Here is a 27,422-nt window from a genome sequence, read left to right as displayed (position 1 = left end):
AAAAATTTTCTACTTACTATTCCAAAAACAAAATACAATTTTTCAAATTTAGAAAAATTAAAAAATAACAATAATTATCATTAGAAAAAAATTATTGTTCTGGCCTTGAGCTCGATTCGAACCTTGAATGATTTATCAATAGGCCGATAAAAACAAAAACAATTGTTAATAAACTACAGATGTACATGTAAATAACCAAGTATGAAAAACCACTGTTGCAGAAGGCATGTTCGTGAAAAGTCTAGAGCATAGGAAAAAAGCAGCGCGGTGCAAGCGATAATGAATCAGTTTGATTTAAAAACGCTTTTAGTGAAGCACGCGAGTAATTAGTGAGGTACTTTTCCCAAGGTAGTCTAAATAAATCACATTTGACTATACGGAATATTTGAGTTATTTATTCGACAGTTCAGCGATTCGAATGTTAGCAGAAAGTGCATAATTATCAGGAATTTTCAAAAAATTCGTTACAATACATATACACATACATCCATACATACATATAAATAATAACGCTAGCGAATGTTGGCTTTCTTTCATACAATTCACAGCCAACATACACACGAACTGCATTTTCAACCTTTCTCACATTTTTTAAATTTTACTCTCATAATTTTTTCAAAACGCACCTGCAGAAGTATAACTTCAAAAATTTGTGTAATATATTTTGATGTTGCTATTCTCAGACTTGAACATAGCGCCTTTGGTGTGATGGGCGAGGTAGCATAGCTCCAAATCACGGCGACCGCCTGTATGGTATGGAAATTTGCGGAATGAAAGGCTAATTTCACAGCAGTTCATCAGCTCGAACCTTCTCTATGTTGCAATTTCTCCTACTTATACTTTTTTGCCGCCATCATGGCTACTTCTACTTCTGTTCCATGTGGCCTTCCTCGAATATTTTCGAATTTAGCGCAAGCTTTTCGTGAATAATTAAGTTTTTTTCCTTCTCTTGTTTTTCATGACAAAACTTTTGTTACCAACAAACAAATCCTTTCGATATAATTAAATGTACAGCAAAAATGTACCTAAAATGCAATTACTTGTCTTAAATGAGAGCAAATTAGCATACCACAAGCATTATACAAACACGAACACTCATTCATACATACATACAGACATAAATGTACATATTTTACGTTTAGTAGTTGTTGGCAATTTTCATTTAATCACTATAACAGTATGAACAAATTCCCCATAGTCCGCAATCGCCACTACCACAACATAAACGTAAAACTTAACTGTTTGACCTTTTAATTGCAAGCAAAAAAAAACTGCTGAACCAAGATAGAGGAACTTTGAGAAAATTCAAATTAAAAAGGAAAACACAAAATACGCAAAATACTGAGTTCCTTAGCGAAAGAAGTGGAAGAAGAGCGAGTGTAAGTAAGTCATGTACTAAAGTGCCAAGGGGAACATTTGTAAAAGTGGAAAAGGATGACCGAGGAAATTACAAAGTTCTAACTAAACCAAACTTAAAACAGAACAGTTGTTAATGAGATTATTAACACAGAATGGAACCAGTTCATCCCAGCTTTCAATGGAGGCTAACACTTTTGGAAATAGTAGCACATTTCTTTTTGTATGGGAAACGGCCTTCTCTCTTATATTTTACTTAAGTGCTAACATCATTTAGGATTGACTACTACTAATTTTAGGGACAGCTAAAGTAAAGCACGTAAACCTTTGTAAAACATCGCATGCTTTAATTCTAACTACAGATATCACGCATGCAATGACCCGGGCTGCAAGACCGATACCCACAAACTCGAGCCTCACTATGAACCTGTTTAACGAGGGCGCAGTTATATGGACGATAGGGTAATTTGGGCGCTTCAAACCTTCGGGTCTATTTAACTTTTCTGCAGTTGGGATAATTATTGATGCCAAACCTAATGAAGGTCATTAGGGAAAGCCACGTACTGGCCTATATCCCGATGGTATGAGGATAAAAGATCTGGTCAATATGTTCCCAACGGTTTAGGGGACTGTGAATATACCCGCGGTAGGTATGCCTGTCGTAAGAGGCGTCTATAGTACCAAATTGTATAGCGCACCCCTCTCAAGGGGTTTCCAGTGCAATATATAGCTCCTCAAACCCAATTGTCAACCTCTCCTACCCGTGGCGAATTCTGTTTCATGAACAGCCGAGGCTCTGGCGACCCGAACTCCTCATGGATCTAGGGGGTGGGGGGAGGGATGGCCTGAAGGTTTCATGCGGTCATACCAAATCGGTCCCGAGATTGTGGGGCTAGTACCTTTATGGTGCCTGTTACCGGGACGTACCGGATCTGCATCCAGCAAGGGCCCATCAACATCGATAACACTCGTCACGGCCTTCGGGCAGTGTCATTATCGCAACAACAACAACAACAACATCTGGTTAACTTCCTTTGCTCTGAAAGCAATGGAGTAAATCGTAAATTGCGTAACGAGATCAAACGCTCTAGAAACAAGTAAAGAAGGTTAAGTTCGGGTGTAACCGAACATTACATACTCACTTGAGAGCTATGGTGACAGCATAAGGGAAAATAACCATGTAGGAAAATGAACCGAGGGAAACCCTGGAATGTGCTTGTATGACATGTGTATCAAATGAAAGGCATTAATGAGTATTTTAAAAGGAAGTAATCCTTAGTTCCATAGGTGGACGCCGTTTCGAGATATCGCCACAAAGGTGGACCAGGGGCGACCCTAGAATTTGTTTGTACAATATGGGCATCAAACGAATGGTGTTAATGAGTATTTTAAAAGGGAGTGGGCCTTAGTTCTATAGGTGGATGCCGTTTCGAAATATCGCCATAAAGGTGGACCATTGGTGACTCTAGAATGTGTTTGTACGATATGGGTATCAAATTAAAGGTATTAATGAGGGTTTTAAAAGGGAGTGGTGGTTGTTGTATAGGTGGTCGCCTTTTCGAGATATCGCCATAAAGGTGGACCAGGGGTGACTCTAGAATGCGTTTGTACGATATGGGTATCAAATGAAAGGTGTTAATGAGTATTTTAAAAGGGAGTAATCCTTAGTTCCAATGGTGGACGCCGTTTCGAGATATCGCCATAAAGGTGGACCAGGGGTGACCCTAGAATTTGTTTGTACAATATGGGTATCAAAAGAAAGGTGTTAATGAGCTTTTTAAAAGGGAGTAATCCTTAGTTCCATAGGTGGACGCCGTTTCGAGATATCGCCATAAAGGTGGACCAGGGGTGACCCTAGAATTTGTTTGTACAATATGGGCATCAAACGAAAGGTGTTAATGAGTATTTTAAAAGGGAGTGGGCCTTAATTCTATAGGTGGACGCCGTTTCGAAATATCGCCATAAAGGTGGACCAGGGGTGACTCAAGAATGTGTTTGTACGATATGGGTATCAAATGAAAGGTGTTAATGAGTATTTTGAAAGGGAGTAATCCTTAGTTCCATAGGTGGACGCCGTTTCGAGATATCGCCATAAAGGTGGGCCAGGGGTGACTCTAGAATTCGTTTGTGCAATATGGGTATAAAACGAAAGGAGTTAATGAGTATTTTAAAAGGGAGTGGGCCTTAGTTCTATAGGTGGACGCCTTTTCGAGGTATCGCAATAAAGGTGGACCAGGGGTGACTCTAGACTTTGTTTGTACGATATGGGTATCAAATGAAAGGTGTTAATTAGTATTTTTAAAAGGGAGTGGGCCTTCGTTCTATAGGTGTTCGCCTTTTCGAGATGTAGCCATAAAGGTGGACCAGGGTGACTTTAGAATATGTTTGTACGATATGGGTATCAAATGAAAGGTGTTAATGAGTATTTTAAAAGGGCGTATGGCTTAGTTCTATAGGTGGACGCCTTTTCGAGATATCGCCATAAAGGTGGACCAGGGGTGACTCTAGAATGAGTTTGTACGATATGGGTATCAAATTAAAGGTATTAATGAGAGTTTTAAAAGGGAGTGGTGGTAGTTGTATATGTGAAGGCGTTTTCCAGATATCGACCAAAATGTGGACCAGGGTGACCCAGAACATCATCTGTTGGATACCGCTAATTTATTTATATATGTAATACCTGCCAAGATTTTAAGGGTTTTTTATTTCGCCCTGCAGAACTTTTTCTGTTTCTTCTACTTAATATGGTAGGTGTCACAACCATTTTATAAAGTTTTTTCTAAAGTTATATTTCGCGTCAATAAAACAATCAAATTACCTTACCATGTTTCATCCCTTTTTTCGTATTTGGTATAGAATTATGGCATTTTTTTCATTTTTCGTAATTTTCGATATCGAAAAAGTGGGCGTGGTCATAGTCGGATTTCATTCATTTTACATACGAAGATAAAGTGAGTTCAAATAAGCACGTGAACTAAGTTCATTACAGATATGTCGATTTTTGCTCAAGTTATCGTGTTATCGGCCATGCGGAAGGACAGACGGACGACTGTGTATAAAAACTGGGCGTGGCATCAACCGATTTCGCCGATTTTCACAGAAAACAGTTAACGTCATAAAATCTACGCCCCTACCAATTTTCAAAAGGATTGGTTAATTTTTGTTCGACTTATGGCGTTAAAAGTATCCTAGACAAATTAAATGAAAAAGGGCGGAGCCACGCCCATTTTGAAATTTTCTTTTATTTTTGTATTTTGTTGCACCATATCATTACTGGAGTTGAATGTTGACATAATTTACTTATATACTGTAAAGATATTAAATTTTTTGTTAAAATTTTACTTAAAAAAAAAAATTTTTTTTTCTCCGATTTTGCTAATTTTTATTAAGCGTACATATAGTAATAGGAGTAACGTTCCTGCCAAATTTCATCATGATATCTTCAACGACTGCCAAATTACAGCTTGCAAAAGTTTTAAATTACCTTCTTTTAAAAGTGGGCGGTGCCACGCCCATTGTCCAAAATTTTACTAATTTTCTATTCTTCGTCATAAGTTCATCTCATCTACCAAGTTTCGTCGCTTTATCGGTCTTTTGTAATGAATTATCGTACTTTTTCGGTTTTTCGAAATTTTCGATATTGAAAAATTGGGCGTGGTTATAGTCCGATATCGTTCATTTTAAACAGCGATCTGAGATGAGTGCTCAGGAACCTACATACCAAATTTCATCAAGATACCTCAAAATTTACTCAAGTTGTCGGACGGACGGACGGACGGACGGACGGACATGGCTCAATCAAATTTTTTTTCGATCCTGATTATTTTGATATATGGAAGTCTATATCTATCTCGATTCCTTTATATATGTACAACCAACCGTTATCCAATCAAACTTAATAAACTCTGTGAGCTCTGCTCAACTGAGTATAAAAACACTTCAACATCCAGGCCATCAGGCTATGGAATAATTAAAGAAGAAATTCAATAAAATTTGAAATCTACGAGATTGTGGTGTATAGATTTAGGGCTAAGCAGCAACCCAAGAGAAACGGACATTATTCCTTTCACCATGAGAAGAACACGATACGGCCACTGAAGGTATCTGCCAGTCGACTTGGGCATCTAAAGCATTGGTTTCAAAAAGTTAAAAGCAATTGCTCTTTCGCACACACAATGACAACAGAATGTTGCTATGGAATGCAGACCCCTGCTCTAGAACAACTTTATAGAAAATACTTGCCAACCTTGAACACTTCCAGAGACAAAGCATTCTGAAAGATTTTGCAGGCACACTCACAGGTCAATATAGACACTAAAGCTAATGTCATTTTATAATTGATAGATGTTTTTGTTTAAAGAAGGGTTATGACACGTTTTAGTAGTAAGACCTTCTGTTATTTACTAGTTCAAAAGTGAATGGAACACATTTATTGGACCCCTGGACCACTATTTTTGAGGGTTGGGATGGGCAATTCCCATAATGCCGTCGCAGCAACCATGCGTCCGTGGACTTAGAATCACCCCATTTTGAACCGTACCAACCAGGGACCGATACCTTCCATATTTCTCGTATTTCAAGAGCCTTCTGTTGTTCCTGCGTCCAGGTCCCGCTTTTTTGGTCTGAGTATGGTTTCTAGGAAGGCGATGATTTATTACCGCTCTTCCGGTTTGCCCAGAATATCTGCTGTAATATTAGCAACAGTGATTTGGTCGACTCCTTCCTTGGGCAACTGTCGATTCTGAATCCATCGCGAACACTTGAGGGTTGTTCAGCATCTTTCTCTTACACACTTAGGATTTTCGGCCTTTTTTATCCTGTGAAAATATTTTTGAATTACCCGGAGAGAATTTGGGTAACGTAGAAATTTACTTCCACTAAGCTTCTGCGGCTTCATGCTCCAACAGCTAGTAGTAGTTGTCCTGTCCTACTACCTCGATATTCAATTTCCTGCCTTTATTTCCACAACCTAAACATTTCTTTCCTGCTGTCTTTGCTAACAACTATCTAATGGTTAACTTCATTTTTTAATAACCACCCTCATGCGCGTGAATGTGAACGTAAATTGTGCTTCTACTTCTCCTGTAAAACTTCTAATTCGTTGGATACGTCCTTTGTGATATGAATATTTAAAAAGTATTCCAATAAAATAAATTAACCAACAGCTTTTGGAACAAATTTATGACTTGCCATTGATTATCAGCGTAAAGTGAGCAAAACAAATGAGCTAAAACGGTAAGCAACAGCAAGCAAGTAAAACCATACCTAATGCCCTCCATTCCTTTTTTTAAATTTTCAACTTTTTCCCTTCAACAAAAACTGCGTAAAACTTGCATTGCCGACTCGTCCCTACCTCCTGCTTACAAATTTAAAAGATGCTTTGATAAACGTACCCCCGTTCATGCTGTCACTTAATCAGCGCCAATTCACCTGAGGGAACTTCCACAAATTGGAGTGTTGATGGTTTTAGACAAGAGCAGAGATTACCGTTATGACGGTAATTTTTCTTTTACGTGTATTGATTGCGCTTTGCTAGTTGGGGGTACGTAGCGCATCTAATTTGGAAAACATTCAAAGGATATATGTTTCGTTTAATCTTATTATAGACTGGGGAAGTCAATGTGTAAAAAAAAATAGCTTGTCCATCCCAAAAAACCACTACTATTAATATAAAGAGATAATTGGTACAGAATTAATTCAATAAGGAGGCCATCTACGTTGAATTTGAGAATCTCCTTCTTTCATTTCAGCGAATTTTTAAGAAAATATTGGCAATGAGAGTTGAGCAAAAACGTACATTGTTCTCTTAATTTTCTACGGAGTTTTATGTCAAAGGTGATCCCATTAGCGACTGCTCAGTCGAATATCGGCCTCAACCGAAATTAAAAAAGTGCCGTTCATTCCGAATACACTTTTACCTATTTTTTTGAAAGGATGCGGTTTTCCACTTTGCTGTATAACCGACTTAGCTGTATCACAGGCAATGCACGACCTAACTCAACTGTTCATAGCAAGGGAGCAACCGATAAAACAAATGCTTCCAAATATCTCAACGGATAACTTGGGCGCAACATGGATCACTTGATCCAACTTTCCATGTATGACATCATTAGACCAGTTGGAAGACAACACAATCAGCAAAATTGACAAAACAGAGAGTATGCACCGCCCACAAAACATCGTATTGTGTGAATCTGACTTCAATGTGTGAAAATGCTGAATAAATTAGAAATCCACAATATTGTACTGTCGGCCTAGGTTCTGGATAGCAGGGAAGGAAGCAAGGGGTGAGCAGGCGGATAGCTTAGTAAGAGAAGTAGCACCTGTAAGGCATAAAATGAACCTAAAACGCTGCTACCAATTGGTTTGCAAACAATAGGCCAGGATTTAATAAACGAAGAGAGAGAGAGAGAAGAAAAAGGAATACGGGTTCAATACGCCAGGCTTGAGGCAGTCTAAATTAATGTATGTATATTCGACAAAAATAAACGAAGCAGTGCAAGTTCTTGTCAGAGCTACATACCCCAAATCGTTGCCGAGCGCTCATGAGCCTTCTAAAAGAATAATTTAAGAAATCTAAAAGGTATTCTTACAGGACATTGCCACTTGCATAAGTTCGAAATATCAGCTGGGACTCCTGGAATATGATGTAACTTCATTTGGTAGGCTTAATTCTCAGCTAACGATAAAGGAAATACTGCACTTCCTATGAAAAAAAAATAAATGTAAGGCGCGTTAATCTCCGAAGAGATTTTAGGCCGAGCTTCTCTGCCAATTTGCGTCGTGCTCCTCCACTGAGAACTTTTCATGGTAGAAATACAGTCGGAGTGCCTGCTAAACACTGCCGAGAGGCGGCCCCGTTTAGAAAAATTTTCTTCTAATTGAAAAAATTTGTCTCTGAAATTTTTGATGGCCCGAGAAAAAGGGCGTGAACCCATTATCTTCGGTGTGGTAGGCGGAGCACGCTACCATCACACCACGGCGGCCTATGAAAAGTCTTCCTAAATAAAGTGATGTTACTAAAACGAAGGCCATCGACCCTTTTCTCGATGTTCCTTTTGAGCCCCGTGAGCTGCAGCTGGTTCTAAAAGGTTTAAAAGACAACAAGGCTCCCGGTCAAGATCGTATCTGTTATGAGTTTTACAAGTACGCACCAGAGTGTCTCTTAACTGAGCTTCTTGCTTTGTTCAAAATAATATTTTTAAAGAAGCAAATTCCTCAATCATTTTGTAACTCTATCATAGTTGCCCTTTTCAAAAAGGGTGATCCCGATCTTCCATCCAATTAGAGAGGGCTTTCACTGCTTGATTCAATATACAAAATTTTCGCTAGTTTGCTTGTGAGCCGCATCAATGCTTGGCTTGATTGTAATAATATAATTTCTGTATTCCAGGCGGGTTTCCGTAAAGGCTATTCTACAATGGACAATTTGTTTAATTAAACTAGTACAGTTCAGTTGAACTTTGGTGCGAAGAAGAAAACTTGCATCTTTTGTTGATTTTTCATGTGCTTTTGACTCAGTTCCACGGAATATGCTTTTCTATAAGTTAGCACAGCTCGGCCTCTCCAGGAACATTATAGAGGTTTTGCGCTCCATTTATGAGGAAAGAGCCAGTCAGGTATCGATGGATAGAGTGCTTTCAGATCCGCTTACTGTTAATCACGTGTACGGCAAGGTTGTTTGCTGAGTCCAACTCTGCTCTCATTGTACATCAACGATTTGAGTGGGAGTCTCTCCGGCGGTGTAAAGGTTGCTGATACAACAGTAAAAGTACTTATGTACGCCGACGATATCGTTCTTTTAGCTGACTCTGCCACTGTCTTACAGAAAATGATAAATGAGCTTTACGTGTATAGTACGCAGTGGGGTTTGAGAGTTAACCTGACCAAATCTAAAATATTAGTGTTCAGGGAATGTAGCAGGTGTCCTTCTTTCCGTTGGACTACAAAGATTGCAAGTGACTACAAGTATCTGGGAGTTCTCCTGAATTACAAACTATCCTTTACAAAGCACCTCGAGGCAAAACTAACTGAGGTTAAAAGAGCGATAAATGCTACCTGGTCAAAATACATAAATAACCCTCGCATTTGTATCTCAAATAAGATGAAAAATTTCGAGACAGCATGTAGGTCCATTATAATTTATGGTGCGCAAGTCTGGGGTGTTGATAAGTTTGAATGCGTAAAGAAACTTCTTCGCTTCTTTTTAAAAAAGTTAAGTTTTTTACCAGCTAATACACCAAACTATATGTTACACCTTGAATCAGGTTTATCGTCGCTATTCAGTCACACCTTACGCATTCACATGCAGTCGACCATAGTTTGTCGTCGACTTTAAATAATAAATAAATAAATAAATAAATAAATAAATATTGCGCTCAGTTTGAGTTTCTTCTGCATCGCTTAATATGAGCATACCAATTTTACTAGAGAAATTGATTCAAAAAGAGTTTGCAGACTATGCCGATAGCTCTTTTCAGTCGTCACATGATCTTTACTCCGACTTGCTCACTATGTACTCTACCTATTTTAGCGATGAGTATCCTGCATACGCCACAAGTCTGATTTTCCAAGCAAGGGATGGCTTGCTAAATCTTAATGCTCGATGTTTTAAAGATGTTTTTTCCAAAACTATCACTTCATTGGGATATGTCCTATATGTAAAGACATTCGGTTTAATTGTTTTGGTGAGAAAGTTTTATATCTGCCTAAGGTGATAAATATCCTTAAGGGTTATAAATATAATTCACTCTTTGTTTATATAAGAAATTGCCTTAAGTATAGAGAACTTATTGTCAACGAATTTTCATAAGTGAGTTTTTCAGTTATAAGTGATATTAAGACACACAACATTTATTGTTATTGTCTGGAACCTTTATTTATTTATTTTTATATATTTATAGTTTAATTCATTTTCCTTTACTTTTGTAATTACTAGTTGAGAGAAAATAAATAAATTACTACTACTACTATTACTACTACTACTACTAAAACGTCGTAGCGCAGTCCTGAGCACTTAAGTATCTACCTACAGAAAATAAACCCCTCCCAATTTCTATCATTTACTATTCCGTCTGTCTGTCTGTTCCGTCTGCTGGTTTATTTGTCCGATTACTGATTTGTCGGAACCGACCGGATCGGACCACTGTAGCATATATCCCCATACAACCGAATTTTTTAATAAGAGGGTTTTTATTATTTATTCCTCATTTCATGAAATTTCACAGGATATTTACACACAAGGTATACACTAAAAGATTTTTTAACTCAGTCATATATATAATATTGTGCCGAATGTTAGTAAATAATCACAACAACAAAAACAGCAAGCAGCGACACTTATGTACTAGGCAACGAAGAACATTCCACACACATAACCAGTAGCTCGAAGTGATAAGATATCTCACATACACATATGTCGTCATCAGCTAAGAGAAGAAGTAGTTACTCAAACATACACACGCTTATGTCTAGTAGAAAAGCATTAACTACAAACATACATGTATATAGCTGGTAACCAAGCATGAGATACAACTGTTCGCGAAATGACTAGACCTTAGGAGAAATGGGAGAACGAGAAACCCGAGAGTATTAAAGCGGCGCAAGCTGAGGAATCAGTAATCAGTTCGATTTTAACACGCTTTTAGTGAAGCACGCGAGTTATTAATTTGTGAGGTACTTTTCCCAAAGTAGTTCAAATAAAGACCATTTTGCCATACTGAATATTGGAGTTATTTATTCGACAGTTCAGCGATTCGACGTTAGCAGAGGCGCAAAAAGAATCAAAATTCGTTAATTCGTTACAATATATATCCGATACAACCGATTGTTCAGATAAGAGGTTTAACGCAGAGGGTGCTTACACGTATGCCTTACGTTATTGTTTGAAAAAATCGTTAAGATCGGTCGTACTTATTATGTATATCCTATACAACGGATTTTATGAATTGTTTAAAGTTCAACACATTATTGTTCAGCTCCATTAATGAAAGGTATGAGGTCTCCAGGACAGCCGTAGACAGTATCGCCCTTACTTACTTTATTTTATACGAGGACCAACTCAGTCTACCATACAGCACCCAAGCAACCAGTTCTCAGCATCTCCACTTCTCTCGACCCACCTCTCGTTGTATTGAAAAACACTAATTGAATCTACAATTGCATTCTCACCATTATTTCAACAACGATTTCTACATTCGTATATCATCTTCAACTCCAACTGTTGCTGTTGTCAACAAAATACTGGTTGAATTCACATTTATTTCACCTAACGTGTTGCAAGTGCTGCTCCCATTATGTCCAGCTGTAACTAAAAAGAATTAAAATTAAAAAAAAATTGTTACTTTATTGCATTTTGTGCACAATGACAGTGGCCTCCTTGTGAGTGAATGAATTATTTGCTTGACACTTTTATGAGCATTGTTCAACTTAAATACGAACAATGTGCATATGATTGAAGAATGTTCATGTACACAGCTATGAACTTATATAAGATCGAAGGTACATACACATATATGCTTGAATGTAAATTTTTATTGCCCAGAATGTGTATGCTGGTTGAGCCATTCAATGTCTTGCTAGTATTTCAGCGATGCCAGTTTAAGTTGGCAGCTGGCCTCTATACAAATATTTATTTCTTTGGTTGGTTTTGCAAAATTTTATTTGGCTGCTGCCGTGGGCGATAACATTAATCTTGGGTATAGTACAGATGATTGAGACAGATTTTAATTTATTTGTTATCCAATAAAACTGGCATGAAAAGGTTTGCATCGAAGAAGACAGTGAACCATTAAGTAACATCAACCTACTTTCGTTAATTTGAACTTAAACGAACCACTTGATTACTTGGAATTTTTGTTTTTTCTTTTATAAAATAAATTGTTATTCATCAGCGTCAAAAGTTGTGAGAAATTACTTGATTAACTTACAAAGGTTTGTATGTTGCTAGTCGTTTCCAGACGAGCTATTCGCTTACTTATATCGTCATATTATATTTGACTAATCAAAAATATGTATGAATTTGTGCAATAAATCACATTCAAAGGCCAATGTATAATTAATCTTAATTAGTTGCATAAGGTAGGTAATCATGATTAGGATTCTTAGTTGCTCACATACTTATTTATTTACTTATCTACTCACATACAAGCCATTTATTTGCGAAGGTTTTAGGGATTTTTCAGGTAAACTTGGACGTTAGTTACGTTATCTTGCGTGGTTAAACGTCGGTACGAATTGTTGGCACATGATTTCTCATTTTATGCCATTTGTGATATGTTATTCTTTTTATGCTATGCTATGTTATGATATAACATATTATGTTATTTAATATTATGTAAAGTTATGTTATGTTATTTTTTCTGTGTTATGTCATTGTTGTTCGCCAGATTCAATAGGCGCGACCGAGCATAAATTGTCATCAATATCCTCTAACGGGAGTCAAAGGAAACTTGCTGTTTCAGCAGGGTGGACAATTAGAGAGGGGTTTTAGAGGTGTTGGTTCCACAATACAGTTGAAGAGATGGTTGATATCATGTGGGACACGTTACAAGCAGGACAGATGTTTTGTATGTCGGTGTTGATTCCTAATAGGTAAGAATTTAACCAGTTACAGTATCCAGATCGAAGTTGAGCTAGAGTGACTCGTTTTTTCCTAGAGAGTGTGCGTTCCACATCTGCAAGTTTAGGGTATAGTTCTTTGAGTACAGGATTTACCGGGCAATTCATAGGCATAGAAGTCCGACGCCTATTTGTGGAGTTCACTGAGGACCTGCTTGTGTTTTTTGGCTTCATTCGGTTGTGTTCTCAGGTGCCGTATTTCCTTATGAGGTGGGTTTGGTCAAAGGCTGAGGCATGCTCAAGTCAATCCAGAGTCGGATGGAGGTCCCACTTCCCCCACCTAAATAAATACACATTAAATTAGTGTTTTTGTTTCGAACACACACACACACGCGGCTCTCAGGCTAAAATATCCACAACCTTTAATCCAGGAGAGAGAGAGAGAGAGATGTTCACTAGGTAGTGTCGCTGACAATATAGTGTAACCCAAGGACGACGGCTCTCCACAGATAGAGGGAGATAGAAAGCTAGCTAAGCGGTGGCTGAGATGGTGAAGACGACGGTGGCTCTCGCTAAGGGGTGCTAACGGCGGTAGTAATGACGGCGGTAGTTAGGATCACGCCCGAAGAGAGATTACTGGGTGATGGTGGCTCTCACCAAATAGCTATGATGACGGTGGTGGCTAGACTGCGGGATGGGATATCCAAGGATCGGGATGGCGATGATGTTGTACCTACGGCGAAGTGTGTCTATTAGTATGAGGCTAACTAACTACAATATATTGGCTCGGGTATTCGGCTAGGGTAGTAGGGGAGTTTGTCCCGCCGCAGGCGTTGGGAAATGTTCCCCTCTTACCTGAGCCGTGTATCCGTGCATTACCCTTCCTCTGAGTAATAGGGGGGGTGAGTCCCGTCTTACTCAGAGGAGATGATAACAAAATATTAGGGTTGCCCAATAGGCCGCGGGGGGGAAGTACCATCGGCAGAACCGAACTTGTAACTTTACCCCCCCTCGACACAAAGGGAGTCCCTGGAATATGGGTAAGGCTGCCCAATAGGCCTGGGGGGAAGTACCATCGGAAGAACCGACCTTGTAACTTTACCCCCCGTCGACCCAAAGGGAGCCACTACGATGTATTTATATTGGCTCGGGCAGTCTGCCAGGGTAGTGGGGAAATCCGCCCCGCCACTGGCGTTGGGACGGGTTTCCTTCCTACCCGAGAAGGCTGCTCGTGCATTACCTTTCCGATGAGTAATAAGGGGTGTAAATCCCGTCTTACTCACCGGAAATGTGGGTAAACCTGCGGGGTGTCCGATAAGCAGGGGGCGTACCATCGGTGGAACCGACCTTGTAACGCACCCTCCTAACTCAAAGGGCACCCCTTGTCGACCGCCAGTGGCGGCCGACACGCACTTCACTTACCTACGGCGAAGTGTGCCTGGTGTATTCCGGCCAATCATTTTATTCATAGGTAACTATGAACACGTTAGGAATTATGCTCGCATTGTCGCGCACAGCGCGCCACGAATGCAAATTCCCAAGCATTGTGCGTTCACCATCGCTGGCTTGCTTTATGCTTGCGCGATGGTTGTTGGGCCGGTATGTATGTATATATGTATGTCGGTACATACACTACTAGGGGTGGGCAGTAAATGGAAAATATGATGTTAGGGGTGGGCGCAAAATAGGAAATAGATATTGTGGCGTAGCATTTGCTACGTTACAGTCCCCCTCCTACTTCGGCGGACGAAAGGTTGTGGTATTCTAGGGTTCTTGCGCGGAGGCCTGAACTACTATGGGCAGAGCCCAGGTATGTTTTATCATCGGTTGAATCCGATGGCTCGGCCGACATGTGTGTATATGTGTTCGTTGATGTTTTTATTATTATTATGATTGATTGATTTTTTTTTTTCTTCTTCTCTTTTTCAACAATAATGTGTACATTTCATTTGTGTTTAAATTTACATTGCAAGTAGAAATTCATTTTAAATTTACATTTCAAGATTAAGGTATATACATATGTACATTTTTATATTACAATTTCAATTTACATTTCAAAATTAAGGTATTTACATTTCATGTATAGAAAACTTATCAAACTAGGTCGGATCTTGCTTCTCCTCAGCCAGCGAATCGTACCATCTTGTAGTATTCTTTCAGCTTGATTATGGCGTGATCTTCGTCCACCCTACGCGCCGTGTTACACCCTTTTTGCGATTTAGCCATAGTCCGGGCAAAGAAGTCTGGGCGTGGTTTCCATTAATAGTATCGTATGGCTCTCGGTTTGGTGCATACGGTATAGTGTCACCAGCGGTTGGTTTGTCGCATACGATGGCGTTAAGATGGCCGGCTATTAATGGCGGGTTCCAGAATATCTTAGCGTCCAGTATTCGTGGCTTATTTGCGGGCCACGGTACTGCGTCGAATGGAGGCGGTTCTTCGGGCATGGCATATTTTGTTCGTGCTTCTCTCGGCCCAACGAAGTTGCGGTTAAAATTTATTTCGGCGGTTGATTTGTGTTGGGTCGTATTTATGGCGAACGCTTTTTCTGGTAATTCCCGTTGCCAGTTCCGATGGTCTTGTTTCGTACGTTGTGCCACCCTTGTTTTGATAACGCGATTAACGCGTTCGGTAGGACTTTTGTGGGGGGCACACGGTTTGGTAAATCGGTGGGTGATGTTATGATCCTTCAGGATCGTTGCCGGAGCGTTCGTGACGATTTGCTCACCATTGTTGCTGAGGAGGATGGCCGGGTAATAACTTTGTTTTAGTGTTGTGCTGTGTATGTGTTCTGCGGCAGTTTTTGGCCCTTTTAGGTGTGTGGGTGATTTTTGATGTGTTTCTATGAGCTCTAGGGGATCTATCTTTCGCTCTTCGTTGAGGTGTTCTGCTTCTCTTATGTAATGCAGGGTTACGGGTGCGTTTGCTTTGGTTGCACCGGCTGTGGTAAGGGGCTTTCCATCCAGTGAGACGGTAACGTTGCGCTTTGCCAAAAAGTCCATACCCAGGATAACACTCTCGGCCAAATTAGGGATAACAGACACCAACGTACTGGCTGTTTGATCATTGTATTTGACCTTGACCGGGTAGGAGTGGGTGCTCGCAATGCATGATTGGTCGGCGAGTTGCACGTTGCGACGATTGGATAACGGTGGAATCTTTCGTCGTTCCAGATGCCTTCTCACGGCTTCATTGATGTATGTCACGGTGGCCCCAGTATCGATCAGGGCGCGGCACATCAATCCTTCGATGGACACCGGTATGTAAAAACGTCCGTCGTTCCCCTTCCCTTTGGCTACGGATGATAATAGTGCGGGTTTTATCGGATTACTTTGGTTCATTCCGTAGCATGCACAATCCCTGGAGAGCGTTCCGTCTCGGCCGCATCTAGAACAAAAAAGTCGTCTTTTGTTGGTGCATTGGAAGCGGCGGTGGCCGCGTTTCTTGCATCGCCAGCAGGTGTTTCTTGCATCGTAACGGTTAGTGAGTGTGGACAGGGAGTGCGTTATTTGAGCATTCTGCTCCTCCAGCTCCTCGATTACTACTGTTCTTAAGCTATGTGCTAACAGCCGGCTCTGTTTGGCTTCTTCGCTTCGCAGCAGTTCGTACTCGTCGGTGAGCTCCATAAGCTGCTCTATTGTTTGGAACTCGCCCCGCTTCACAAAAAGTCGATACTCCACCCATAGTCCGTCATATATGCGTTCTAGATGATCTTCTTTGCACAAAGTCGGGTGGCGGCGAATCATCGTCTGGAGGGCGAGGATATAGTCCTTGGCCTTTTCGCTGCTCGTCTGTTTTCTTTGACGGATAGCGTCCTCTAGCTGGCTAATGTGTCGCTTCGGCAAAAAGAATTTTCCGGCTTCGTAGCGGAAGTCAGCCCATGTGTGTAGTTGTTGTTTTCGCAGGCGGAACCATTGAAGGGCTTTGCCACGCAGTATCTCTGGAAGGGTTGGGAGGAGTTGATCTGGCTTAATCAGATAGCATTCTGCCAGTTCCTCAATCCTTTCCAGGAAGTCGTATAATGTGTCGCCTCCAGCGTAATGTACATCCCAGCGGCGGACTGTATTCATGACCTCCGTGTTACTTATGCCGCTCTGCTCGCGCTGGGGGAATATTGTTTTGATTGTGACGGCCGGCGTGGTGTTTTGCGTAGATGTGACTGGCCGGGCCTCTTCGGCGGCGATCTCCATCTCTACCTCTCTCAAAAGATTTTCTGTTGACTTACGCTTTCGTTGGTCTCGGACGTATGCGCTGAGTGTGCTGCGCAATTCGGTGACGGTATGTCCTTCGGCGTAGATTCGGTAGCGTTGGCATTCTTCGATTAGCCTCTCCTTCTTCAGCAGGTAAATCCAGCCTAGAGAGTCGACGTTGAGCGTGGTGGTGGTGGTTTCGCTTATCTTTGTGTCAATTGTTGGTTGTGTGTTCGGTGAACCCGTTCCTACAGTGTTGGTGCTCTCGTTGGGTTTGGCACAGTCGCCTGAGGAGACGGGTCCCTGCTCGGGCGCCATTTATGAGGTGGGTTTGGTCAAAGGCTGAGGTATGCTCAAGTCAATCCAGAGTCGGATGGAGGTCCCACTTCCCCCACCTAAATAAATACACATTAAATTAGTGTTTTTATTTCGAACACACACACACACGCTGCTCTCAGGCTAAAATATCCACAACCTTTAATCCAGGAGAGAGAGAGAGAGAGATGTTCACTAGGTAGTGTCGCTGACAATATAGTGTAACCCAAGGACGACGGCTCTCCACAGATAGAGGGAGATAGAAAGCTAGCTAAGCGGTGGCTGAGATGGTGAAGACGACGGTGGCTCTCGCTAAGGGGTGCTAACGGCGGTAGTAATGACGGCGGTAGTTAGGATCACGCCCGAAGAGAGATTACTGGGTGACGGTGGCTCTCACCAAATAGCTATGATGACGGTGGTGGCTAGACTACGGGATGGGATGTCCAAGGATCGGGATGGCGATGATGTTGTACCTACGGCGAAGTGTGTCTATTAGTATGAGGCTAACTAACTACAATATATTGGCTCGGGTATTCGGCTAGGGTAGTAGGGGAGTTTGTCCCGCCGCAGGCGTTGGGAAGTGTTCCCCTCTTACCTGAGCCGTGTATCCGTGCATTACCCTTCCTCTGAGTAATAGGGGGGGTGAGTCCCGTCTTACTCAGAGGAGATGATAACAAAATATTAGGGTTGCCCAATAGGCCGCGGGGGGGAAGTACCATCTGCAGAACCGACCTTGTAACTTTACCCCCCCTCGACACAAAGGGAGTCCCTGGAATATGGGTAAGGCTGCCCAATAGGCCTGGGGGGAAGTACCATCGGAAGAACCGACCTTGTAACTTTACCCCCCGTCGACCCAAAGGGAGCCACTACGATGTATTTATATTGGCTCGGGCAGTCTGCCAGGGTAGTGGGGAAATCCGCCCCGCCACTGGCGTTGGGACGGGTTTCCTTCCTACCCGAGAAGGCTGCTCGTGCATTACCTTTCCGATGAGTAATAAGGGGTGTAAATCCCGTCTTACTCACCGGAAATGTGGGTAAACCTGCGGGGTGTCCGATAAGCAGGGGGCGTACCATCGGTGGAACCGACCTTGTAACGCACCCTCCTAACTCAAAGGGCACCCCTTGTCGACCGCCAGTGGCGGCCGACACGCACTTCACTTACCTACGGCGAAGTGTGCCTGGTGTATTCCGGCCAATCATTTTATTCATAGGTAACTATGAACACGTTGGGAATTATGCTCGCATTGTCGCGCACAGCGCCCCACGAATGAAAATTCCCAAGCATTGTGCGTTCACCATCGCTGGCTTGCTTTATGCTTGCGCGATGGTTGTTGGGCCGGTATGTATGTATATATGTATGTCGGTACATACACTACTAGGGGTGGGCAGTAAATGGAAAATATGATGTTAGGGGTGGGCGCAAAATAGGAAATAGATATTGTGGCGTAGCATTTGCTACGTTACATCCTCATAATGCTTACGGAGATTACTGCTTAATTTGTTATGTCATATCACGTTATGTCATATAATATAACGTCGTGTTATGTATTGTTCTAATTGTTCTGTAATGTTTAGCTATGTAATAATATGTTACGTTATCTATAAATATGTTATTTCATATTATGTTATATAATGTTATGTTATGTCATGTTATGCTATAATATGGTATGCTATACTCTTTCATACATATGTTAAATTATTATATTTATTTATTTTTGTTTGTGGTTTATTTGCTTTGTGGCTTTCGACGAGTACATACTTCATTCACTGACCGGGACTTTTAACCCTCACTACTAAAAATACGATTTCCTTCCTCTTGTGAGGGGCTATCTTCTATCGTCCTAGTCACACATCTCCGTATCTGAAACCGTATGTATCACTACTCCGAACACGAAAGCGCGCTAATGAGTTACTAAGCTAACTTCAAGCTACTGAGCTAGGCAACTCTCGTTTAGGGAGAAGAACATATCGCACACCTAGATCAAAAAGGATCTGCATAGTTCAGCATATGAGATTCAGAAGCTATGACTAACACCAGGCTTCCCAAAGCAATACTTACCGAACTTTATACTCGATTTATTATTACTTCCATTAAAAAGCGAAAAAGGACTCTGCAAAAAAACTTGTATTGGCGCATATGGGTGAGGGTGAGGGTTTTCCAAGCATTGCAATCATTTTAAGTGACCGCGGTTTTAAACTAGGTATGCAATATGTGCCTAACCTATTTATCGTATTCTCCCTTTATCTTGCGAAGATCATGTTATTGAATAACTTTGCCCAAGGAAAGGGTCGCCAAGTGTCTGTTATTCATGACAGGTATGACGGGGCACATAGCGAGGCTAAAGAGGTCAGTATTAAAGAGCACAACGAAATGCTGAACAGACAGTTTTTTGCTTAATTGTCATGAATTTGGAGACCTTAGCAAACAACTGTTTTATCTAGCTCCCCTCCAAGACTGTTAAGAGGACATTTCCATAAGCACAATGAAGAGATCAGTCACCTGACAACACAGCAATTCGATCCCGACAAGCATAAGGGGGTCCTCGGTTCCCGGTGAAGACCGTTATCAATAAACACTATCTTTCCAACGAAGAAGAAGAATGCACAATACCAAGAAAGACATGAGTCACCCTGGCACAACTTTGTTCTGGATACTGTAAATGGTTAAACTCTTACTTGCCCAGAATAAACCCCGACATAAGAAATGTATGTCCTGACAAATTAAATGGGGTTACACTGAAATGGCAGCCCTTGGTCGGGAAAAATCCCGAGTCTCGCTGCGCTAGACCTATCAAAAGCTTTTGATACGGTCAACCATGGCACATTACTGCAAGACCTAGAAGGGTCTACTCTTCCCCCCGAGTCTTAAAAGGTGGACCGCAAATTATTTGGGTAGTCGGCAGGCATCAGAGCAATTTAGGAACGCAACATCAAAACCAAGATGAATTAAACAAGGTGTGCCACTGGGTGGTGTCCTATCCCCACTTTTATTTAATTTCTACATATCAAAGCTACCTTCGTCACCAGAAGAAGTTACTATGGTTGCCTACGCCGACGACTGTACAATAGTGGCCACAGGCCCAGGCCCACAGATCGATGAGGTTTGCAACAAACTAAAAGGCTACCTCCATGATCTCTCCATTTTTTTCGCCTCGCGAATCCTGACATGACCGAATAAATCCTTGGCGACCTTATTTACAATATGGACGTCCCAAATGTCGACCATTTTGAACATCCACTACATTTTGGTGAGCATACAGCCGCAATTGTACCCAAAATCCAGGGCCGACATAAAATCCTCAAATCTCTTGCTCGCAGTACTTGGGGTAAAGATAAAGAAACGCTCATTACCACTTACAAAGCTATTGGCCAGCCGATTGCATGCTACGCGTCCCCGATATGGTCGCCAAGCCTAAAAACCACTCACTAGAAGAAGCTAAAGGCCTGCCAAAATACTGACTGATGATCTGATTGATGAGCCAACACTGCCCAGGGGCTTAAGGAGTCATCTCCGTAAGCATTATGAGGAAATACGGCACCTGAGAACACAGCCGTAAGAAGTAAAAAAACACAAGCAGGTCCTAAGTGAACTCCACAAACAGGCGTCGGATCTCTATGCCAGGAATTGCTCGGTAAATCCTGTACTCAAAGAACAATACCCTAAACTTGCAGAAGAGGAACGAACACTCCCTAGGGAAACGCGAGTCACTCTAGCTCAACTTCGATCTGGATACTCTAACAGGTTGAACTCTTACCTATCCAGAATCAACCCCGGCATACAAAACATATGTCCTGCTTGTAATGTGTCCCCACATGACACCAACCATCTCTTCAACTGTATTGTGGAAGCAACGGCTCTAACAACCCTCTCATTATGGTCCACGCCTGTTGAAACAGCAAGTTTTCTTGGACTCCCATTATAGGATATTGATGACAGTTTGTGATCGGTCGCACCTATTGGATGGGGCGAAGCACTGCTATAACAACAACAACAAAATGTATGTCCTGCAGCCGATGTATCCTCACATGACACCAACCATCTTTTCAATTGTAATGTAGAACCAACGCCTCTAACACCAAATTCCCTTTGGTTCATCCCTATTGACACTGATAGTTTCCTTGTACTCCCGAATGAGGCGAAGCACTGTTAACACAACACAACACATATGTAAGGAGCATAATTTGCAGATGGACAAAGTCTCTCGAGATTTCAAATTTATATCCGTGAGCAGTAATGTGGCTGCTAATACTCGAATTATCCAATTTTATTTTTTTACGACACCAAATACTTCGTCTTGTCTTCGTACATCCCAAAACCAACATTTAAAAAAAAAAGATAAAAAATTGTTTAAGCGGGTTCGCCACATTGGTTCTGAGTGTATTTCTGCCATGAAAAGTTGGTTAGTGAAAATCCACATTCTTGTAGGTTCCGTTCGGAATCGGCTTTAAACATGGAAAAAATTAAAAGAATAGCACGAGACAAATCGTAAGAGAAAAAACTCAATAAAAAACTTAGAGAGAAGCTGGGCCCAAATCTCTTCGGAGGTACATCGCACATTGTATTTCCTTATTTATATTTCACCCAGATAGGTGTTACCACGTACATGCTTCAATTTATTTAACATGTATTTTAAGTCGGTTTGCGAGATTGCTCGTCAAAAACTTTTTCCATTTAATTTTGTGAGTTACAGAGATATTACGATACTAACACGTCAAGTGGGCGATGGCTTGTCGAATGAGTGGATAGGTACCAAGTTACTTCTAATTTTTTTTCTGTTGAAGCTACTGGTTTTAATACTCTTATATTATTTTCACTATGTGTGTATGTTTGTAAGTCTTTTATACCAGATATTTAAGAAAAAAGTTACGATTACGCATCGGCAACCGTTTTTTCAGGTGTTACGGATACACTTGCATGTAGTTTATTCGTTTGTAATAAGACAACGTGCCAGTTTTGAGTGAGTTTTAATACAATTGCTTTACAAACAAAATGGATAACGATATTATCAATATTTTGATGTATGAATGTGTACACTTTTTACTGCCCACATTGCCATTTAAGCCTTTCTAATAGATATTCATAAAGACTGTCATTTCAACACCATGAACATTGTTTGCTAATTTCCGCGGGCATAATTAATCTTAATATTTCAACACGATAAAAGCGATACGAGCTGATTTCGTAAATGTTTCGCAAAGTCACAAACACATTCAGCTGTGTAATATTTAATTTATTGATTATCCTGCCATTTGAGGCGCACAGGAGCAACATGAATGAACCCACTCATGAGGTGGACAAAGCCTTTCGCATATGAAAGCACCATAGACGCACAAACACATTAACTACATACACATACACAGTTGTATTTACTTACCTTAAAAGCTCAAGTCAGCTAGCGATCCATTAGAGCAGCATTTCAGCGAAAGGACTCACATTAGAAGGACATTATGTGACGCTAGTGATTATAGGCAAAGACAAGCTAAGTAAAATAATCATGCTTGATTATAAAGTCAACTCAAACAGTGCTTGTGAGTCTCTTTACCCACACACACACACCCAATGAGTGTCAAAACAAAACTTTTGATATGCCCAATTAAGCTCAGAATTGGCTTCCTTTGGCACGTCTGGAGTACAATTAAGTGTAGTAAATTGATTTCCGGCATTTTGATCGCCCAAGCTTGTAAGTTTTTTAGGTCTTTGCGATTGCAGGAACAATTTGGCACACAAATTTCAATATAAATAAGAAATTTCGTGAGTGTACTGTTCATTGGATTTTGTGATTTGGAGGATGTTGTTTGCGGAGCAAAACGCCGAAGTCGTTGCTTCTTACAGCTACAAAAACATTCCTTCAAAGGCGAATGATGATGGTCGTCTGCTCGATATTGCTCCCGTACGTTTCGGAAACAAGCAACAGTGGAGTACTAGCCGGCCCATTTCGGAAACGATTTGATATAACCACCTCGAATCTTCAAAGTTTGTTGATTTTAATCGCCACTAACGAGATGCATGCCTACCGAAATATTCTAAGCTCATTAACCCACTGGGGCTCAGACGTTGGCCTCTAGTAATACTGAAACCAATTGTGAAATCCAGGGTGGGCCAAGTTTTCTACCACTTCTATATAAGTTTCTAGAGAATGTAGCCCTTTTCTCTTAGGCTGTAGCATATTATCCAATCACATTTGTTTCGATGTGCTATGTTTACTTGCGAAAAGTTTTACTATCAGCGGTCGGACCCAAAACTGGAGGTGAAATCGTAGAACGTTGAATGAAGCGCTGGTTAAAGTTTGGTGGTTAAAGGTTGGTGATCTCCAATTGGTCGTATGTGCTCACTGGTATGATGAGTGTCATATTGAACTGGGTAAGTTACCAAATTCTTGGGTGAGAGCAATATAAACATTTCTCAGTATGACGGAGTATGTTCAGAGTCGCGGTTTCCAAGGTACGATAAGGGTGTGAATATCTTATTCGCAGAGGAATGCTTACTAAAGCTCACAAATCGGGGTCCAATAGTAGTCCTGTGCGATTTTATCTAAGCGAAGAGACTCTGTCCTCAGAGATTCTCCTTACGTTCATTATACGTGTACCTGAGCCAAACTTTACATTGGACCCGGCATTCCAATCAGGAGGCAGGGGAGTTGTTCCTCAATACCCCTACGTGGAATGTCTCTTTTTTCCTCCACAGAGCCTCGGATTAGAATACTGGCGTTCTTGAGTGGTGTTTTTGCGAACTCGATTCTGATAATTTTCGTTTGGCTTCTACATAAATATTTACCACTACAGCTCAACGATATCCGATTAAGGTTATAATAGCATGCGTACTAGTTTAGTTAGGTACGAAAAAGTACAAAAAATAATAATTTGAATGAGTTGAAAAGCCGTCTCAGTTAAGTTAGGTGCTTTGATGCGGTCAAATCGGGACTAAATTACGCAAATGCGTCAAACCAAATCCCTTTTTGCCGACAAACTAAATCCATCGCATCCAAAGATTGCCTAATGAACAAACACAGTTATTCGCCCCTTTGTGGTTCACCTTAACTGTATATTTGTGCAGTTAAGCGCTGAAAAATTACGCCCAACACCAAAACAGTCACACTTTACTGAAATTCAATTACTTATTTAGCCGCACACTTTCTAAAATCAATGAACTACTTGCAACAGTAATTTTCTACACCAATTTCACCCTTCAATACCTCCAAGCCCAGTCTTGTACACTACATTACTTGCTTAATACGTATTCGATATAGTGTAAGGATAATTTAATTCAATTTAATTGGCGGCTTTCAATTGTGTGCGCGAAGCCAAGCAACACCCCGCGCCCACCAAACCAAATACAGCATTTTTCACCTTTATTCTACCACAAATAAAAATTCCATGCATTGGCAGCCAAGTTGTCGAGTGTCAGCTATTGCAAACGCCTATTGCAATGCTTCCTGGACAACGACTGCCTCCCTTGCATCAATACAAAAACAGACGCTGTCTATGTTTGTTGCTTGGGTGTTGTGAGTGTGGTTGGTGCGGTTTGTGTGGTCGCTTAAAGCTGCTTTGCGATTTTTTGTGTGCTCGTACAATTTACTTTTCAATGTTTTTTTTAAGTGATCGACAGTGAGCGAAATAGCTTAATTAAGCGCATAAGCGGAAAGAATTTTGTGTGGCGTTTGTTGGATGAGCTAATATTTGAGCAACGGTAAGTCTAGGATGAAAATTTGAGCATAAAGGAAACACAAAAGAGAGTGAGGAGTGATGGTTAACTGAGCAAATACATACAAAATATAAATTTATGAAACAGGGTTGTTGCTAATGACGACCAAGTTTTGATAGAAAACAAGTTAAAGTAATATTTTTTTTAATAATTCTTAATCTTTGTTCTTTTTGTCGTCACTACAGAAACGTCATTAACTTAAATGCACTATTGGATGACGTTTTGGCAGACCAAGTAAATATTCGTTTTCTTTCATTGTAGCGTTTAAGTTTTGAAAATTCCACGATGTTATTATGGATAAAGTGCTAGCGTTCCATACCGAAGGTCACTAGGTCGACTTTCCAGATATACATATAACACCAAAAAAGTTCTTCTTCATGTATAATATATATAGGAGACTTCCCGGAAGGGTTTGGGGAGTTTTATCGTTGTTGATGTTCATTTGCCGGATACAGACCCGTACGTTCCGGAAAATGGCACCATTCGCATATCATCCCGACCATCAAAGGAATGATTGATATGACCACGTTGAATCTTCTAGGTGATCCATCCCCCCCTTTCGTAAGATGCTTGCCGTCGTCATAGACTCGCTTGCTTGATAAACAGGATTCGCTTGACAATTGGGTTGCGGAAACTATATATTGCAATGGAAACTCCTTGAAAGGGTTGCGCTACACAATCCTATGATTCCCATTCAATATTAACGTTGCCGTGTGCTTTAAAGATATTTTTGAACAGCTCTTGCGTTCCCTCAGGTTTACTTGTGCTCTCAGTGAGCAGGTGTGAGAATTGAGTAAGGAAATGCTTAGCAGTTTTCTTCGGACAAGTTCTTTGTCCATGGTCGAGGGTAACCAATTTTTCCCTCAGTGCCGGTACGAAGTTCATTGGCGATGCATTAGCACTGTTCCTGCATTCCGTTGCGTTGAATTTGGCTCTGCAAGCAGGGGTGAGAGTCGAGTTGCGTATGTTGGCTACGGCAAGATAGTATTACAAATTTCTCCGAATGCCATCCGTCTATCACAACTGGTTCGATTGGATTGTGTGTATTTCGACCAAGGATAGCCAAGTAACTTGTTTAAACCTGGTGCTAGATAGGATCATGTTAGAGCACCGGCGAATTCGATCAGTCTCAATCCATTAGATAAAACTCCGTTGTGTAGGTTGAACTTATGGACAAAGGGGGACAGACAATCCAATTCCCTTAGCACTAATTTTATGTTATAATGACGGCAGTGCTCATACGCGTGTTCCAGACTCTTAAATTCATATTTTACTTCGGCGTCCATTTCATTCGTCGGTTCATAGGCGCAAATGAAACTCGACCAAATATGTAAAATAGGCTTTGTAAGTGAAAAACTAGCAAAACAGCTGATTTTTTCGGCTCTTTTTGTTTGCACTTATCTTTCTGAGACGCCTCAGTCAGTATGGAGAAAAGGAGAATTTCGTTGACTCATAAAAAAGTGACTTACAGAAGACTGCGCTGAATGAAGAAGAATAGCTTAGGAAGAAAATTCAGATTTTAGGAAAATTAACAAAAAAAAAACCGAGGAGATTTATTGTCTACTCTAAAAAAAAAATGTTTCTTCTTCCACACAGGTAAACAAATTTTGCTTTGGATCATTTTCAGTACTTGACGATTATCTCAATTACTAATGGCTCCTGATGAATGAGTCAAAGTGCTTAATCGACATAGACTATTATCCCAGACGACTCCCGAAATTATTAAGTGGGCCCAGATAGCATAGCCATGCCGATGCTTAAAATCCTAGGCAAAGAGAATTTCAAATATTTAGCAATGTCTTCAACCTGTCCCTTTCCACCTTTGTCCTTCCAGAAAAATGGAAAACGGCCAAGGTGGTCCCGCTTCTAAAGCCTGGGAAACCAGCTACCATACGAGATTCATATCGCCCGATATCTCTCCTATCGCCAGACGCCAAGACGCTTGAAGCCATTTTGCTCCCCTATTTCAAAGCAAATTTGCAACTAACCTGTCATCAGCATGAAAACTTCATAGCACAACCACCGCCCTAAATGCCATTAGCACCCAGATAAATTGTGGTTTAAATCAAAATCCCACCATAGAACAGTAGTCGTTGCCCTAGACCTATCAAAAGCTTTTGATACGGTCAACCATGGCACGTTACTGCAAGACCTGGAAGGGTCTACCTTCCCCCAAATCTTAAAAGGTGCACCACAAATTATCTGTGTGGTCGGCAGCCATCGGTGCAATTTATGAACGCAACATCAAAACCAAGAAGAATTACACAGGGAATGCCACAGGGTGGTGTCCTATCCTCACT

At 41.0% G+C, this 27,422-nt stretch overlaps 2 protein-coding genes across 8 annotated transcripts in view; one reads left to right on the top strand and one right to left on the bottom strand.

Moving 5' to 3' along the window:
- Nucleotides 1-27,422, top strand: part of NaCP60E (Na channel protein 60E) — a 641,026-nt gene that overhangs the window by 156,886 nt on the left and 456,718 nt on the right. The gene's annotated exons all lie outside the window — the stretch shown is intronic.
- The window catches only part of Tpc2 (Thiamine pyrophosphate carrier protein 2), a 535,063-nt gene that overhangs the window by 157,295 nt on the left and 350,346 nt on the right, over nt 1-27,422 (bottom strand). For 3 of the 6 annotated variants that reach the window (XM_067774085.1, XM_067774084.1, XM_067774086.1), the window contains one exon: nt 13,649-17,893. The exons of 1 other annotated variant lie outside the window; for it this stretch is intronic. In XM_067774085.1, coding sequence (XP_067630186.1) covers nt 15,081-17,423 — 2,343 coding nt within the window. In that variant the 5' untranslated portion in view covers nt 17,424-17,893 and the 3' untranslated portion in view covers nt 13,649-15,080. Of the gene's footprint in view, nt 1-11,394; nt 11,666-13,648; nt 17,894-27,422 lie in introns of those variants that run through there. 2 more of the 6 variants (XR_010951158.1, XR_010951159.1) reach the window with 1 other exon arrangement.

This window comes from Eurosta solidaginis, chromosome 3, assembly GCF_040869045.1.
Source record: "Eurosta solidaginis isolate ZX-2024a chromosome 3, ASM4086904v1, whole genome shotgun sequence".
NCBI lineage: Eukaryota > Metazoa > Arthropoda > Insecta > Diptera > Tephritidae > Eurosta > Eurosta solidaginis.
This window is presented reverse-complemented; position numbering and strand designations above follow the sequence as displayed.